The sequence below is a fragment of the Xyrauchen texanus genome, chromosome 34 (assembly GCF_025860055.1).
Source record: "Xyrauchen texanus isolate HMW12.3.18 chromosome 34, RBS_HiC_50CHRs, whole genome shotgun sequence".
NCBI classification, from domain to species: domain Eukaryota; kingdom Metazoa; phylum Chordata; class Actinopteri; order Cypriniformes; family Catostomidae; genus Xyrauchen; species Xyrauchen texanus.
Window position 1 is genome coordinate 23,831,234 of NC_068309.1, and position 16,751 is coordinate 23,847,984.

Genomic DNA, 16,751 nt, shown 5'->3' on the forward strand with positions numbered 1-16,751 from the left:
CCCCCAAAGCATGGACACATTTGTGGGTCAGTGTACCCATTGCTGGTGAACTGGGGTGAGGTGAGAATGAGTCTCTTAGAGGCCTGTAGTGGGCCTAGAGCCCAGGAAGTCTGGAAGACAGAACAGTCTCTCCTGTAGAGAGTGAATGCTGAGAGGATTGTCTGGGTCTGTGGTCCATGGTCTGGTTGGCGTGCATGCGTCTCACAGAAATGGCCCTGCGCCGCTGCTGCTTATGCTCCACTGCTGCCTGTGCATTACTGCTGTTGCATGGCTTGTTCAGGTGTAACAAACTCCCCTCCTCTCCCTCCAGCAACCATCGAAGCCATTGAAGCCATCGAGACAGAAGAGGACACAGAAGGTAATTCCAGCTTATTGGGCTCATCTACACTCTGCAGCTAAAATGAAAGTTCACTCAAAAATGAGAATTCTGTCATCATTTAGTCACCCTCATGTTGTTTCAAACATGTCTGACTTTCTCTCTTCCATAGAACACAAAAGAAAATGTTAGGATAGATAGTCTCAGTCACCATCTTTCAGTGAAAGTGAATGGTGACTGAGGCTAAAATTCTGCCTAACATCTACTTGTGTTTTTTATGGAAGGAATAAAGTCATACAGGTTTAGAAAAATATGAGAGTGATTAAATTATGACAAAATTGTAATTTTTAGATGAACTATCCATTTAACTGCTCAAACCAACACACCAGATAAGAGCCAATATGAAAGGACACAGCACATGTCTGGGAACAGTTTGGTTTTTTACAGTTTTCAAATATTTTGTCATAGCCTGGTTTGCTAATGCTTGATTACACTAGCTTGCTAACACTAGTTTAGCTAACACTTTGGCTGTGTCCGAAACGAAGGCAGGGGCCTTGCTCTCTACCCAGTGAGTCAGTTACCTAAAAGACAGCATTTTAGTGTGACTGCACATTTTAAAGACAGACTTCCGAAGCACCATACCAGCTGTCTAATGATCTAAAATAAATTCAAGTGAGCTTTAGCAACAATAGCTTATAAAGCAGTACAAGCTTAAAGGAATATTCCGGGTTTAATACAAGATAAACTCAAAGGACAGCATTTGTGACATAATATTGATTACCTCAACAATTCATTTTGACTCGTCCCTCCTTTACTTTAAAAAAAGAAAATGCAGAAATCAAATTTAGAGTGGGGCATTGACAATGGAAGTGAATGAGGCCAATCCGGAAACGTTAAAATACTCACTGTTTCAAAAATATTGCTAAAATACATAAAAAATATGTGTGTTAATATTATTTTAGTGTGATAAAATCACTTACTTACCTTTTCTGTGTGAAGTTATAGCCAATTTTACAACTTCATTGCCATGATGATGTAATGTCAACAATCCCTAAAACGACGATTGAAAAATAATGATTTAAACAAATTAACAGCTAAAATAATACACAATTTTTAACAGAATATTTAATGTAAGTGCTTTTATAAAATTCTAAGCTTCACATTACTACCTTTAAACTCTATAAAGATTGGCCCCATTCACTTCCATTGTAAGTGTCTCACTGTCCTTTTTTTAAAGAAAAGGAGGGATGAGTTAAAATAATTTTTTGTGGAAATCAACATTATACCACAAATGCTGTCGATTGAGCTTAACTTGTATTCCATACAAGTACAACCACCTGGATGCACACGATAATGGGTTATCAAAGGCAGTGAAGGGTACATGTAAGAAAAATGCCCAGATGAAGACAAGCTAACTTTGAATTCAGATGTGCCTTATTACCTTCCTACATATGTAGGCTATACCACCTCCGAAGGCAGCATTTTTCAGGTTTCAAACACATTATGTATCTTAACTGTAAAGCATCACAAAAGGCTTTTAAGAAGATAAAGTGTAATGCCTTTAAATTCAAGGAGCTGTTATGATGTTTACACACAATGGCCCTTATTCATGAAATACGAGCAGTACAAATTTTTGTGTAAATCATTAGTAATGGAAATCTCACGTAAATTGTTCCATTGAACTGTTTGGATTCGTAAACGACTTAAAAGCTATTTTTTTTCTCATTGTGTCGCATGAATATGGCCCAATATGTGTGGTTATAAGGTTTTTATACAGTTTGTAATTTGGTCAATGACAAGAATATTTATAGCCAGAACCAGATATTTGCTGTGCCCTTTTTGAGAGGTAACATTAAGGGAACATTCTTTTTATGACCTGCATGCTGGTTTGAGATCTAAACTGGAGGCATGATTATTTTTTGATATGGTCTGTCAGGCGCTGCTTTTCTTCTGGCCCTTATCATTCAAGTGTGGACGTAGCATGTGGTAGCCTCAAGTAGGAACTTTCTCAGCCAACCAGAGTGTGCTCCTCTTCTGCAACCTCTCACTCTCTGAGACAAGCTCCTGACAGGGAAAACAACACAGTGTTAGTAGTAGATAGCAGACTGCACGGTTGTGAAAAATAAAAACTTTATTGTTGTATATGCCACAGTTAGTTCCGGTCCTCGAATCTGTTTGGACGAGAGACGTTCCATGAGCACTCATGGTGTAACAGCATCAGCACTCAGACGCTTCACTGTGTTATCACTCTGCTTGTGTTCATGCTGTTCTAAACTAAAATGTTAGGAGTTACTGTCTTTTTTTTTTTATTATTATTACATATGTTAGCCAGCAGGTGGTGGCAAAAGTAATTTTTGTGTGTAATATGAGCCAGTTGGTGACATAAAGTGAATCTGTTAGTCATTGTTTACATAGAACTGCGCTCCGTGATCGCTGAATTACTAATACATTACCAGAGCTAGGAAATAGCTTTAAACGGCTTTAAATGGACAACTTCAGGATTAAGGCTCATTCTGAGAGACACAACAGACTCATTACAGAACTCAAGTGCTTACCTTTTATCAGAGTTTCCACATTGGATACATACTGTTTAAAATGGCGGAGGACATCACTGTTTCTATAGTGAATGACTCTTGTGCACCGGCTACCACGAAATAGAGAGGAATATCCCCGCTTGGACCTCTATTTTCCACTGAAAAAGCTGACAGCATCTCTGATTGGATGTGGCAACAGGTGATCGCACACGGTCCATCTCTCTCTCTCGCTCTCTCTCTCTCTCTCTCTCTCTCTACACACACACACACATCCAGCCGTCTATCCTTGTTTATCCAATAACTTGTTAGAAACAGCACAAGCCATGATACTATTTCTGAAGTGAACTTTTTAAATTACTAACGGAGGCTTGGACGCATCATTTGGTTTGAACCAGCAACGGCAGATTCTGATTCATTGCGTAAGAAAGTAGTTCCATGCACAAATGCGTTTTTATGAGCTTACTCTGTTTTTCCAAATTTTTTAAAATGTACTTGTTCATTGAACTGTTGTATATAAGCAATATCACACTTGCAATTGTGCTATATGGCCCTACATCAGCACTGCTGTAATTACCTACGGCTGTATCACAGCAGTGCTGATATAGGGCCATATCACACTCTTGCTTGTGTGATATTGCTTAGTTATTTTGCTTGATATTGTAATTGTGAGTATTCATTTTGAATATACAACAGTGAGTTCCGGTCCTCTAATCTGATTGGACAAGCACTGTTCTAAAAGTACTGATATTTAGTATAACAGCACTGGGATGCTTCACTGGGTTTGTTTTCACCATTCCAGACAGGCTAACAGTCTGTGCATTGCTCTGCGACACGCAGCAGATAATGCTTTGACTTTGTTTGGAAATCTTTTCGTTAGCCGAGCAAAAGTAGACAAAATAACGTCTGGGTTACGGATGTAACCTCCGTTTCCTGATGGAGGGAACAAGACGTTGTGTCGAAGAAGACACTTGGGGTCTTTCTTGAGAGCCTTTTGCATCTCTGATCTATGAGAAAAGGCCAATGAGAAATTGGCTGACAGAATTTGCATGTCCCGCCCCCGGACATACGAGTATAAAGGGAGGGAAATGCATCTGTTTCATTCAGGATTTTTCTGAGGCACCGACAATGAGGTTCGGCCACAACAGTGGCTCGGTTCAGTGATGTGGCTGGGAGGACACAACGTCTCGTTCCCTCCATCAGGGAAGGGAGGTTACATCCATAACCTAGATGTTCCCCGTCTGTCGTTCACTTCGACGTTGTGTCGAAGAAGCGACACTAGGGGTCCAATTTAAATCACGCCATGCGCTGAGCCGTGTACTGCTGACACAGGAGCGGGCAGGTATTTTATGTGCCAAAGCAACCAGCTGTGCCAGGCTGCACGTACCCTTCCCCAATGCCCCATAAAATCATCAAAGCCTTCTGGTTCTTTACCCCAAACAGGTGGGAACAAGGCGACGTGCCAAGCATAGGAGCAGGCCGCGCCAGCCGCACCTTTTCTCTCTCTATGTTTCTTGCATAGAGTTAAAGTGGCTGGGGCTATCTTAACGCTATCATACGCATCGGGGAAGGCGATCTTTCCCAGTTTTCCTATTCTTTCAGGGGGGAAAGACCCTGCGAAGACCACACCTGCCCAGACTGGGGGACGTAAAGAGTGGTGAAATACATCAAATGGGCTTTTCGGTCACATGTGGAGAATGGCGCGGTGGTAGATCCTACCTCATTGGGAGGGAGGAGTTGCTACAAACACAGCAACCGGGGGTACGTGAGGACTGCCCAAGGGAGACGCGGGTTTGATTTCAAGGGGACCGTACCGTGGAAAATACCCACAGGGGGAAAGTCCATGTGGGTGCCCGTCCAGTGGAGCACCTATTCCAGTACAGGGTAAATTGAGTACCCACATTGTTCTTGGTCGGCGAATTTCTCCGCTGGGAGGAGTCATCCAGGGAGCCGAGTTCGTGGAATCTCCTGGGGTAAAGGTGCAAGGTATTACCTCAGCGGAGGGAAAGGGCTCTATGTGCAAGCGGTCCACCTGGTCAGTTTGTCTGCGTGTACCGAGTACTATCGGCTCGGACCTGAGAAACACGGGATGCAACCGACTCAACACTGAGATTGTAAAATCTTGCAAAGGTATTGGGTGCGTCCCAACCCGCTGCTCTGCATATGTCTGCTAGGGAGGTGCCCTGGCCGGTGCCCTGGCCAGTGCCCATGAGGATGCAACACTTATTGTTGAGTGTGCTCGGACCCGCAAGGGGACAGGGGGACACGGCTTGGGTGCGATAGGCCAACGCAATGGTGTCCACTACCCAGTGGAAAAGCCTCTGTTTGGAGACAGCGTTCCCTTTCCGCTGTCCACCAAAGCAGACAAAGAGCTGCTCAGAACGTCTAAAGCTCTGCGTGTGGTCCAAGTAGATACAGCAACGAAGGGGCTGGGCCTGCCTCCTCCCTGGGCAGCGCTTGCAGGTTCACTACCTGGTCCCTGAAGGGAGTGGCAGGAACCTTGGGCACATAGCCTGGTCGCGGTCTTAGGATCACGTGAGTGTCTGCCGGACCAAACTCCAGGCAGGTGTTTCTGACAGAGAAAGCTTGCAGGTCCCCGACCCTTTTGATGGAGGCAAGCGCGATCATCTTCAAGGAGAGGGCCCTGAGTCCGACTAATTCTTGCGGCTCAAAGGGGGGTCTCTGAAGGCCCGAGAGGACCACTGAGAGATCCCAGGAGGGGAACAGGCTCGGCCGGGAGGGATTTAACCTCCATGCGCCTCTTAGGAACCTGATAATTAAGTCGTGTTTACCCAAAGACTTGCCGTCTACTGTGTCGTGGTGGGCTGCGATAGCAGTTACATACAACTTCAAGGTGGAGGGGGACAGCCTCCCCTCCAACCTCTCCTGCAGAAATGAAAGCACTGACCTAACTGCGCACCTCTGTGGGTGTTCAGCCCAGTAAGAACACCAATTTGCGAACAAGCTCCACTTCAGGACGTAAAGTTGCCTGGTAGAGGGGGCTCTGGCTTGGTGGTAGATCAGCTAGATCTTCCGCATCCCATCCAGGGGCCAGACGTGGAGGTTCCAGAGGTCTGGGTGCGGATGCCAGAGCGTGCCCCATCCCTGAGAATGAAGGTCCTTCCTCGGGGATTTGCCAGGGATGGGCTGTCACGAGGAGTATGAGATCCGAGAATGAAGTCCGAGTGGGCCAATAGGGAGCCACTAGAATGACTTGTTCCCCGTCCTCCCTGACCTTGCACAGCACCTAGGCTCACTGGGGGGAATGCGTACTTGCGCAACCCCACGGGCCAGCTGTATGCCAGCGCGTCTGCCCCGAGGGGAGCCTCCAATTTGGGCATACCAGAGCAGGCAGTGGGAGGTTTCTCGGGAGGTGAACAGATCTACCTGGGCCTTGCTGAACCTTTCCCATATCAGCTAGACCGACTGGGGGTGAAGCCTCCACTCTCCACTGGGCAAGCGTTGTCGTGATAGCGTGTCCGCTACCACGTTGAGGTTGCCCGGGATGTGAGTGGCACGCAGCGACTTGAGTGGCTCCAAAGGAGGAGACGACGGGCGAGCTGTGACATGTGACAGGAGCGTACGCCGCCTTGGCAATTTATTTACGCTACTGTGGTGGTGCTGTCTAATCGATTCAAGACGTGTTTGCCCTGAATTAGCGGGAGAAACCTCCGCAGGGCAAAAAGTACCGCCAACAACTCTAGGCAGTTGATGTGCCAGTGCAGCGGGGCCCCTTTCCAACAGCCCGCGGCTGCGTGCCCATTGCACACGCCGCCCCAACCCAATTTGGAGGCATCTGTGGTGACCAGGACGCGTCGGGACACCTGCTGCAAGGGGACTCCTGTCCGTAGAATGGAGAGGTCTGTCCAGGGTTTGAAAGATTGGCGGCAGGCGGGGATGATGAACACACGGTGCGTGCTGCGGCGCAATGCTCATCTCGGGACTCAAGTGAACCAATCTAGATGCCAGATGTATCTCATCATGCACTTCCGGGAAGAAATGAACGGGGGGGCACGGCTAAGAGTGGCGCGCAGAGCCAAGGAACTAAGGACTAAGAACCGAGGGTTCCAGTCCAGCCCCACACTAACGGTGGCTTAAAGTAGCTTGTTACTGGAAAAGCTACACAATTGTGAAAATAGCTGAAACACTTTCACACTGTTGAAAAATGTAGGTAAGTTAGTAGCACTGCTAGTTAGTTAGTAGTTAGTTAAAATTGTCAATGCACACAACAATGACTGTGATTGGATACAATGCTTTACTGCTTCACATAAACATTGAAAACGGAAACATTTGACACTAAGGGAGCAGACCAAATGTAAAACCCTAGGTAAATTTCCATTTTGACACGAATGCTCAGCATCTGCATACAGTCGAACGCGAGCCTGTCAAAGTATACTTTATATAGGGGTGTAGATTCTGGGGGGATCTCCCTAATAATCAAAATAAACAAGTACAACCCCCACCCCACCCCATTATTTATACCATGATCAGTGAAAACATGGGTTACTGCTTTACGCTTCAACTACCCAATGTTCAAGCCAAATCTATGCTCTTTACTCCATATAGCTATGTGTGTATACACAGCCATTGTTTACAGGAGTTTGATGAGAAACAGGAGGCTTGCTGTTCATTATGGGGTTTTCCTGTCTCTCCACAGCAATCCGTGGCTTCTCTCCACAGCACAAGATCGCCAGCTTTGAAGAGGCTAAAGGTCTGGATCGCATTAATGAGCGCATGCCACCCCGCAAGGATGGGGTCAATCACGTGGGCCACTCCATGGGCAAGATGAACATGTCAGAGACCAATGGCACTGATGACAACAGTAATATCCAGTGATGAAATGGCTGCCCAACCATGATTTGCGGCAGGACAATGCCAAACCTGTGATTTAAGGCCTCCTGCTTCCAACAAACACTCAATGACATAACACCACCTACACATCCCTCCCTGCTCCAGTGTCCAGTTAGAGAGACAAACTATCCAACTTCAAATCTTTCACTGAAATGTGTGGGAGGCAGACAGTTTTCTTGCAATCAGTTTGCCGCCTAAAAGTTTACAGTTTAAGCGGATACCTTGCTGATTTGGCAAATCCTTGCCTTTTTTGGGGAGTGTCGAATGGGAAAGGAGGGGGTGGGGGGGGTGATATGCATCTGAAGGGCTGAAAGTATCTTTATCAGAGAGGGGGTGGTCTCAAGGGCAAAATCTGCCAGTTCCTTTCTGACTCCGCCCACAGGCTAATTGGGCGGGGTTTAGGAACTCTCTTTTAAGCCTGATCCATCTAGTTAATTGGTGGGGGTGACGAGCCGGTACCAATTCCACGCACACTTTTTCCTATTTTGATTAAGAGTTTTTCCTTCATAATCCCATCTCATAATGAAATTATCTCTCTGTTCGAAATGTTTTGCTACTAGTATTATTAAATATTACATTTGAAACAGCAAAAAAGAAAACTGTTTGTGAGAAAGGACATTTAACAACAAATATGTTCATTTTATTACTTACAATGCAATCTTGCCATGGGGGTTTTGTTTATTGATTTTGTTTGTGGTAAGATGCCATGAAGTGGTTAAGGACAGAGCAAAGTGGTGATGTTTTTTTGACCGTAGACTCTTGATCAAACCAAGCGTCTGGATGGGGAGGAATTATGTTGTTGGAGCTCGAGTTCGACTTTTGGTGCCACCTTCCTGATTGTTTCTCACCTGCCTGTAACTCAAGAGAGAGAATGCACACAGTACATTTCACAAGTCAATTAAATATATATATATATGTATATATATATATATATATATATATATATATATATATATATATATATATATATATATATATACATACATACATACATACACACAATTATAAATATACTTAAATATATGATTATTAATGATCGAGGGCAATGATTTTTAACAGCATCTATGGTACTGAACGCATCAGTGCATGCAATTAAGTTCCTTATTGATGTGTGAAATTATAATTGTGATGTATTTTAATATAGTACACTTGAATTATTTCCCTCTTCAAGTTATATATGTTAAGGTCTAGTTTGTTTTTATATCTCTATAAATATATGTTATTTTGTTATCTATTATTTAATTTTTTCTTTTTTCATTGATATCATTTATTATTATTGTTGATTTAATTTTTTTATCGTTTCGCTGTACAGCACTGATGCTCTTTCTGATGTGGTTTTTTTTCTTTTTCTTTTGTTTGTTTCTCTCTCTCTCTCTCTCTCTCTCTCTCTCTCTCTCTCTCTCTGTTCAGTTGGTGTACAGAAGTTGTTCAGTAGTGTGAATGAACTTATTACTCAGTGAAAAGCAACATTCAGGCTGTCAAAGCATGATTGCATGGTTTATTCAAATGTAAAGAAAATGGAAACGAGGACAATTTAGTGTCTCACTTTTAAGAGGATAACTATATTATCATTATGTTTCTTGACGATATTCTTATTATACTTACAATTAAGCTTACGGTTTAGTTTACACTGTTTTCTGATCCTTGTTTGGTCCAGATGTTGTTTATTTCAAAGAAGGAATTTTATGAATTTATGGATATTTTTCTTGTCATTTTCGCATTTGACTTCCTAAATGAAAACACACATTGTAAGCATGCCCTATGGGACAAATACATTTTTTTACTCTTGAATAAAATATGCATGAAACATTAATATCTTCCCCCTTTGCTGTTGGACTGAAAACATGTGCTAATACTGGTAAAAACTTCCAGTGGTCTTTAAAGATATCAAAAACAACTGTTTATCAAACTGTCCTATATAGTCTACAATGAAAATGTTATTTAGATTGAAACACTCTTGATATGTATAAAACTATAGGGTTTTTATAACTTCTCGGTTTCAAACATTCAGCCAATGAGGGCTTTTTTCCATGAGGGCATTCCACCTGCTTCCTGCTATTCTTCCACAGGAAACCTGGGGGGGGGGGCACTGCAACCTCTCCTTCAAAGCAAGTTTTGACACACCCAAGCACATGCTTCTCAGCAGGACTTCATATTACTATATGCTTTTAGCACAGGAAACGGTTTCAGATTTGCTGAATTATACTTCTTTTATACTCTTTTTTTCCCTTTTATACACATACATAGGTATCAGAAAAACATATCCTTATATTAGGGATACATATGCCCAGTGACTACTTATATTTAGTCCTGATAGCCAGATGAGTGTCAAACAATTTGTAGCAGCCATGGAGCAGTTCTTCTGTCTTCTCATTGCCCTGATTGCATCTTCATCCATCATCTCAGCAGGTAGGTCCATCAGAAGGCAAAGGTGTGTCTGGTGTGTGTTCTATGGCTGAACTTGAGCGATCAGGGTGTCATATATATATATATATGTATGTCCTCGTGAAAAAATTATCCTAATAGATTACTCACATTTTAAAGTTACAGCAAGTTTTAACAAGCTGCATACTTAAGATAAATTAATTTAAAGACTAAAAAGATTCAAATGTTTTGCTAGTGGTCAAGGTAGGTTAATGCTATAGCTGCACTGTGCCTGCAATTTAATACAGTACTTTCTTCATCTTGAATTACCTGAGTAGCTGAAACAGAAGAAATATAGTTTTTTATATATGCAGTATAGTACAGTATGTGCTATATGTTTTTTGTCATCCATGGAACCTATATAGGAAAGGACACAAACATCTTAACCCCAAGTACGGCACCTTCAAACATAGCCACTTTGTCTCCATTGCCCACTATTTCAAGCACTGGTGAGTATTTCAGTTATACTGTGTACATAAATCATTTACTCTCAGTAACAATAGTCTTGAAAAAATAGGAACAATCATTTTACACACTGTTAAGATTATAGAAATTAAGCAAATGTATATTCATAGCATGATATTAATGTTGCTATATTTGCATTTGTTTGATTAGGCTGAACATATGTGTTACAGGTAAAATAACTTTTAATCTTTGACAGTACACAATGAAGGAATATCCCGGGTTCACTACTAGAGAAGCTCAATCAACAGCATTTGTGGCATAATGTTGATTACCACAAAAATGTATTTTGACTTGTGCCTCCTTTTCTTTAAAAAAATCAAAAACATGGGTTATGGTCAGGCATTTTATGGACGTGAAAAGGGCCAATCCGTAAATGTTAAAATACTTACTTCTTTCAAAAGTATAGCCACAAGATGTAAACAATATGCTTACAACTTCGTTGACATGAAAACATAACATAACAATTATGTTATGTTACAGTTAAAAGTAACTGTACAGCTCAAATAACACACAAGTATTAACAGAAGAATTCATGTAAGGTAAAAAATGATAAGGGTCACATTACTGCCTTTAAACCCTTAAAAAATTGGCCCCATTCACTTCCATTTAAAGTGCCTCAATGTAACCTTGACTTTTGCTTTTTTTAAAGAAAAGTGGGGAAAGTTGAAATAAAGTTTTGAGGTAATCAAAATTATGCCAAAAATGATTTTGATTGAGCTTGATTAGGATTGAACCCGGAATATTCCTTCAAGCAAACATATAAATTACAAGCATCCAAATCAAACTGACTAGCTATGCTGTTCTTTTCATTGGGTACTTTAGTTGCATTACATTATTTAAATTAGTATGAATATCTCAGTTATAGGACTCACTTGAAATGGGCAACAATGGGATCTTTTTATTCCTTTTGAGCTGTGCTTTTTGTAAATATGGTAGATATACAGCACTCACTGAGCACTTTATTAGGAACACCTGTACAACTACATATTCATGTGATTATTTAATCAGCCAATTGTGTGGCAGCAGTGCAGTGCATATAATTATGCAGATACGGGTCAGGAGCTTCAGTTAATGCTCACATCAACCATCAGTTCTGCGGCCGAAAGCGCCTTATTGATGAGAGAGTTCAACGAAGAATGGCCAGACTGGTTTGAGCTGACAGAAATGCTGCGGTAACTCAGATAATCACTCTGAACAATCGTAGTGAGTAGAAAAACATCTCAGAATGCACAATATGTCGAACCTTGAGGCGGATGTGCTACAACAGCAGAATACCATGTCAGGCACTTTATTAGCACCACAGTGTTCCTAATAAAGTGCTCAGTGAGTGTAAATCTCTTTCTTGTTTTATTTCAGTAATCCAAACACCTACAGAAAAAAACTGTGAATCCTAATCCTACATTTCACCATGGGAATGTTATGACCAGCCATACCTTTAAACCTGTGAGCACAACAGTCCAGAGTCCTTTATCTTCCAGTGATACTTGTAATTAAATACAATGTGAAAAAAATCTTGTTGATTCAAATTAATAAAAGTAAGTGTTCGTGCTGACTTAAAATTGTAAGTCGTGTCAATTTAAGAGGGAAAGTTGTTTAAACAGAAAATTTGACTTAAATGAGCTTAATATCTTTTTAAGTAAACTTGACCATCTTAGTTCAATTAACTTCTTTCATATTACCGGTAATTGAATTCAAACTGCTCATAGAAATTAAATTACTTAAATTAAAATGTATTATTATTGATAACCAAAGTAGTTAGAGATCAAATTAACTACCATGCTATGGTAAATGGCCAGTTGATAATCAAAAACTTGTAACCATTTTCAATCTTACACTTGTTAAGGAGACATACATGTGCCTCAACACTTTATACACAAATTCCAATGATGGTGACAATCATCAAACACATCACTGAGTAAAAAGTCAAGCTTTTAATTATTGCAACATGATAAATAACTGAAAGTGAAAACAAACAAAACAACCAACAGAATTGCTGTATAAAAAAAGACAGAAGCACTCCAATTTGCATAATTTATTCATGTCACAGTTTGTGTTGGAAATCCAAATATGTGAGCTTGATGAGTAGATCTCTTGTCATCTATTTTTAGTAGTTAGTAGTTTAGTAATAGTTTTCTAAATTCGACAACTTAACAACTTATCAAGTTCAGCCAACAAATACGTGGAAATTTAAGTTTTCTCAACAATCCAAAAAACATTTTAATTTATGATGAATAAAAGGCACATTTAAATATTTTTTACAGTGTATATGAACTGATTTTACCTCAGTTCATGAAAACGTACTGTATTTGCACCAAGCAACAATGAGAAACCCTAACGTCTTGGATACTGTCATAACCTCCGTTCCCTTATGGAGGGAACGAGACGTTGTGTCGATGTAGTGACACTAGGGGTCTCTTTTGAGAGCCTCGGTTACCTCTTATCTTTGAGAAAGGCAAATGAGTTTTGGTGAACAGACGTAACTAGCATGGGAGCAGGCTGTGCCAGCTGCCTTTTCTCTCTCTATGTTTTCTCTCCATAGAGTGTTAGATTCAGCTGGGGCCATCTAACGCTATAACACGCATCAGGGAAGGTGTTCTCTTCCTATCCTATTCTTTCAGGGGGAAAAGACCCCACAGAGACCACATCCTGCCCAGCAGGGAAGGTTAACCTGTGGCAAATACACCAGCCACATATGGAAGTGCCGCTGTCGTAGGTCCTGCCTCGACGGGGAGGAGCTCTACAAACACAGCGGCCATGGGGCAGAGGGAGCTCTGCCCAAGGGAGACGAGGGTCTGCAGACAGGGGGACCGTACCACAGAAAATACATCACAGGGGTTTACCGGAGTAATCAGTACCTGTGGAGCACCTATTCCAGTACAGGCAACCTGTACCGTGGGTGCCTGCAGTGGTTCTGGCTGCGAACTCCTCAGAGTCAGAGGGCTTGGGAGGAAGGACATCCAAGGTCCATGACTTGTGGACTTGACTGGGGGAGTAGAGAGCATGTTTTTGCCTCAGGAGAGGGGAAAGGCGCTATGCGCAAGCGATACACCCAGCCAGCTGTTCCGTATTACCAAATTCTACGTGTTTGGACCTGACAAAACACGGGATGAGACCGGCTCAACCCGGAGATGTAAAATCTCACGATGTAGATTCCTTGTCATCATACAGAGGCATGCAAATTCTGTTCGCCAATTCTCACTGGCCTTTTCTCAAAGATAAAGAGGGACCCCTAGTGTCACATCGACACAAGGTCAAGTGAGTGACAGAAGGGGAACCATAATTAGTTCACCCACAAATAAGTAAACAAATCAAAAATGTCACCATGCAGTACTGCCACCCCTGTTGGAACCAGCCTCTCTTCCTCAAATAGCACATCAGGTAGTACATATTAACCACTGTTAAAAGAATATTCAGAACATGTGAGGAGATTTTGATTTGTGGACCTATTATGGTTGTCTGTAGCTGCAATGTAATTGTTTAGCTTGTTAGGATAAGTAAAAAAAAATATTGCTTGTCTACTAAGTGAAATGGAAAATTACTGTAAGACTTTATTTCTGGATGAAACTGTGTAATCATAAACAGGGCATTCTTTTACAACATACTACATTTCAAAATCCTACACTGACACAACTCAAAAAGCTGTCTCGTCCTCAGTGGCCAGAATAAAAGTTTCCACCCCTTCTTTAGGTTTATTTAAAAGATTTTTGGTTAAATATGAAATAAACATCCTTACCAGAGTAAGGTGGATATTAAATGATTTATTATAGACTTTCCTGGTACGTTAAGGGAAAATAACCATTCAAGTAGAAAATCTAGCATCCCTGACACACCAGCCTCATAACATGTGATGGTTATAAAACTTACAGAAACTAACACTTATACTTAAAATAAAATACATTTATGTTTCAATTTGACATATGAGCTCAAATGTATGGGGAAAAAATGGCATTTGAAGAACATTTTTATTGCTTATTTGGGCAGTCATTGGGCTAATATTGTGCAGTTGAGTCACAAAATGTAAATTATTATCTAAACCATTTTTTTCCAGCACTTTTGCTCCATGTGCTGCAAATTCCAAAGACTTAAACTCCAACAATTCATATAATCACTTTAGGAGGAATGACAGTGGGGACAGCAACACCAACACAGACACCAGACGACAGCCTCACTATGCTTGCTTTTGGTAGGTTTAACACTGACAAGGTCAAAATGATAAATATTTTTAGCAATGCTGGAATGTTTAGTGTTTCTGCCTTAAATGCAGGTGTGATGGGTTTCATACTCATTTTAATCGTTGTCATGGTGATCTTGGTTACCACTATCAATGTCAGGGGACGGTGTCGACACACAAATCAGCAGGAGGGTGGGTTTCTCTCTCTTCCTGTCAGTTTCAAGATAAATTTACACATGACTACAAATCTAGCATATAATTTTAAATGTTTCTTTATAGGTATTAAAAGTTATAACTCTGTGGTGTCTGACAGGTGAGGAATTACAAAATCAACAAATGTAACAGAATGTGCAGTTATTGTGTTATATTTACATGAAAGTTCAAATAAGATAACAGATTAGTAAAAACTGTATACTTATAAATTATAATTAAGCAACATGACCAACAACTGTGAGAAAGAGAGCATCACTCTAGTTTCTGTGAGGACAATAAACCCAGACAATGGTAAGAACATGCATACATATTGGCTGATACCAAGAGAATATCATGCCATCTTTACATTATTATAGTATAAGAAACTGTACATTTGCTAATGTAATATTTCACATCTCTTTTCTTGTTTCTGCAGACACAGATTCACCCCAGCTTTCTTCAGTTCGTAGCACTATAGTAGACAATGAAGATCAAGATCTCAACAGGGACCTGCTGAGCATCAAAGGCGGGCCTTGAATTCACTTAATTCACACAAAGACAACAGATTATTTTAGATATTTATAATGTTGAATGTACTGTATGTGAAAAACATTCCTAAAAATGTGACCCATAATAATGCCCTCATAAATATATCATGCCCAGACCTTCATTATTAAATAAACTGTCTGTTCAAAGTTTCTCAGATTACAGTGCATTTGTTTCTAATGTCAATTATTAATACACATTAATAAATAGCTTTATGCATGTAGCAGAATACACATGTGTTGGGAAGACAGAAAATGTTGCTTTTGATAAACTGAGATGGCTATTGGAAAATATGGAGAAAATCCTTAAAACCTAAAATCCTTCTAATGTATGAAAGCCAGACACCACCATGGAATAAGAAAAATAAAATGACAAATTTATTTCTCAAAATTTTAACTTTATTTCTTACAATTGTGGCTTTATTTTGCAATTGCGATATATTAAGTCACAATTATGAGATATAAAGTTGCAAATCTGTTGTATAAAATCACTATTGTGACTTTACAATTTGCAATTGTGACTATTTCTTCCAATTTCGACTTTATATCTCAGAATTGTGACTTTATATCTCATAAGTCTACCTTTATTTCTGGAAATTGCTACTTTATTTCTTGGAATTGCAGCTTTAATTCTACATAGATATAAAGTAGCAATTGCGATTAAAAAAAGTTTCAAATGCGAGTTTATACCCCAGAATAGCGACTTTATATCTCACAATTGTGACTTCAATATATCACAATTTCGACTTTATTTCTCGCAATTGCAACTTTATTTCAGTGTAAAGATTTAATAATAAAGTAATACTTGCGATTTTAAACAACAGAATTGCAACTTTATATCTCATAATTGTAACTATATTCTCGCAATTTCGACTTTATATCTCACAATTTTTACTATTTCTGGGAATTGCAGCTTTATTTCTATATAAAGTCGCAATTGTGACAAAACATTTGCAACTGCGAGTTTATACCATGGAATTTTGACTATATATCTCACATTTGTGACTTTAAATCGTACAATTGTCTCACATTTTATATCTTGCAATTTCAACTTTATGTATCACTTTTTCAAATTTATATCTAAATAGAAATAAAGTCGCAAATGCGATAAAAAAAAGCTGAAACTGTGAGTTTATACCATGGAACTGCGACTTTTTATCTCACAATTTCAAATTGATATCTCACAAATTCATCTTTATATCTTGCAATTGTGACTTTATGTCTCATAAATTTACCTTTATTTCTGGCAATTGTGG

At 40.3% G+C, this 16,751-nt stretch overlaps 2 protein-coding genes across 5 annotated transcripts in view; both read left to right on the forward strand.

Annotated features, from left to right (window-relative positions):
- ppp3ca (protein phosphatase 3, catalytic subunit, alpha isozyme) overlaps window positions 1-8,589 on the forward strand; it is an 81,806-nt gene extending 73,217 nt beyond the window's left edge. Inside the window, exons 13-14 of the mRNA XM_052104208.1 lie at window positions 311-358; window positions 7,505-8,589. Coding sequence (XP_051960168.1) covers window positions 311-358; window positions 7,505-7,683 — 227 coding nt within the window. The 3' untranslated portion in view covers window positions 7,684-8,589. The remainder of the gene's footprint in view (window positions 1-310; window positions 359-7,504) is intronic.
- Window positions 8,590-9,829: 1,240 nt separating this feature from the next.
- On the forward strand, window positions 9,830-15,762 carry LOC127627718 (endothelial cell-specific chemotaxis regulator-like). 4 transcript variants are annotated; one of them, XM_052104231.1, is made up of 7 exons: window positions 9,830-10,107; window positions 10,488-10,571; window positions 14,702-14,770; window positions 14,852-14,950; window positions 15,038-15,071; window positions 15,192-15,262; window positions 15,387-15,762. In XM_052104231.1, the coding sequence occupies exons 1-7, from the start codon at window positions 10,020-10,022 to the stop codon at window positions 15,485-15,487; spliced, it is 546 nt and encodes a 181-aa protein (XP_051960191.1). In that variant the 5' UTR covers window positions 9,830-10,019; the 3' UTR covers window positions 15,488-15,762. The 4 variants fall into 4 exon arrangements, with proteins under 4 accessions (XP_051960191.1, XP_051960190.1, XP_051960194.1 ...); XM_052104230.1 differs by having other exon boundaries at window positions 14,852-15,071; XM_052104234.1 differs by lacking the exon at window positions 15,192-15,262 and having other exon boundaries at window positions 15,387-15,480.
- The last annotated feature ends 989 nt before the right edge of the window (window positions 15,763-16,751 follow it).

Bases quoted from the DNA above. Each gene is read 5' to 3' on its own strand.
- LOC127627718 (XM_052104230.1), top strand. From the start codon at position 10,020: ATGAGTGTCAAACAATTTGTAGCAGCCATGGAGCAGTTCTTCTGTCTT. The intron at 10,108-10,487 runs GTAGGTCCATCA...GAACCTATATAG, and splicing joins TTCATCCATCATCTCAGCAG to GAAAGGACACAAACATCTTA. The intron at 15,072-15,191 runs GTGAGGAATTAC...ATTATAATTAAG, and splicing joins AACTCTGTGGTGTCTGACAG to CAACATGACCAACAACTGTG.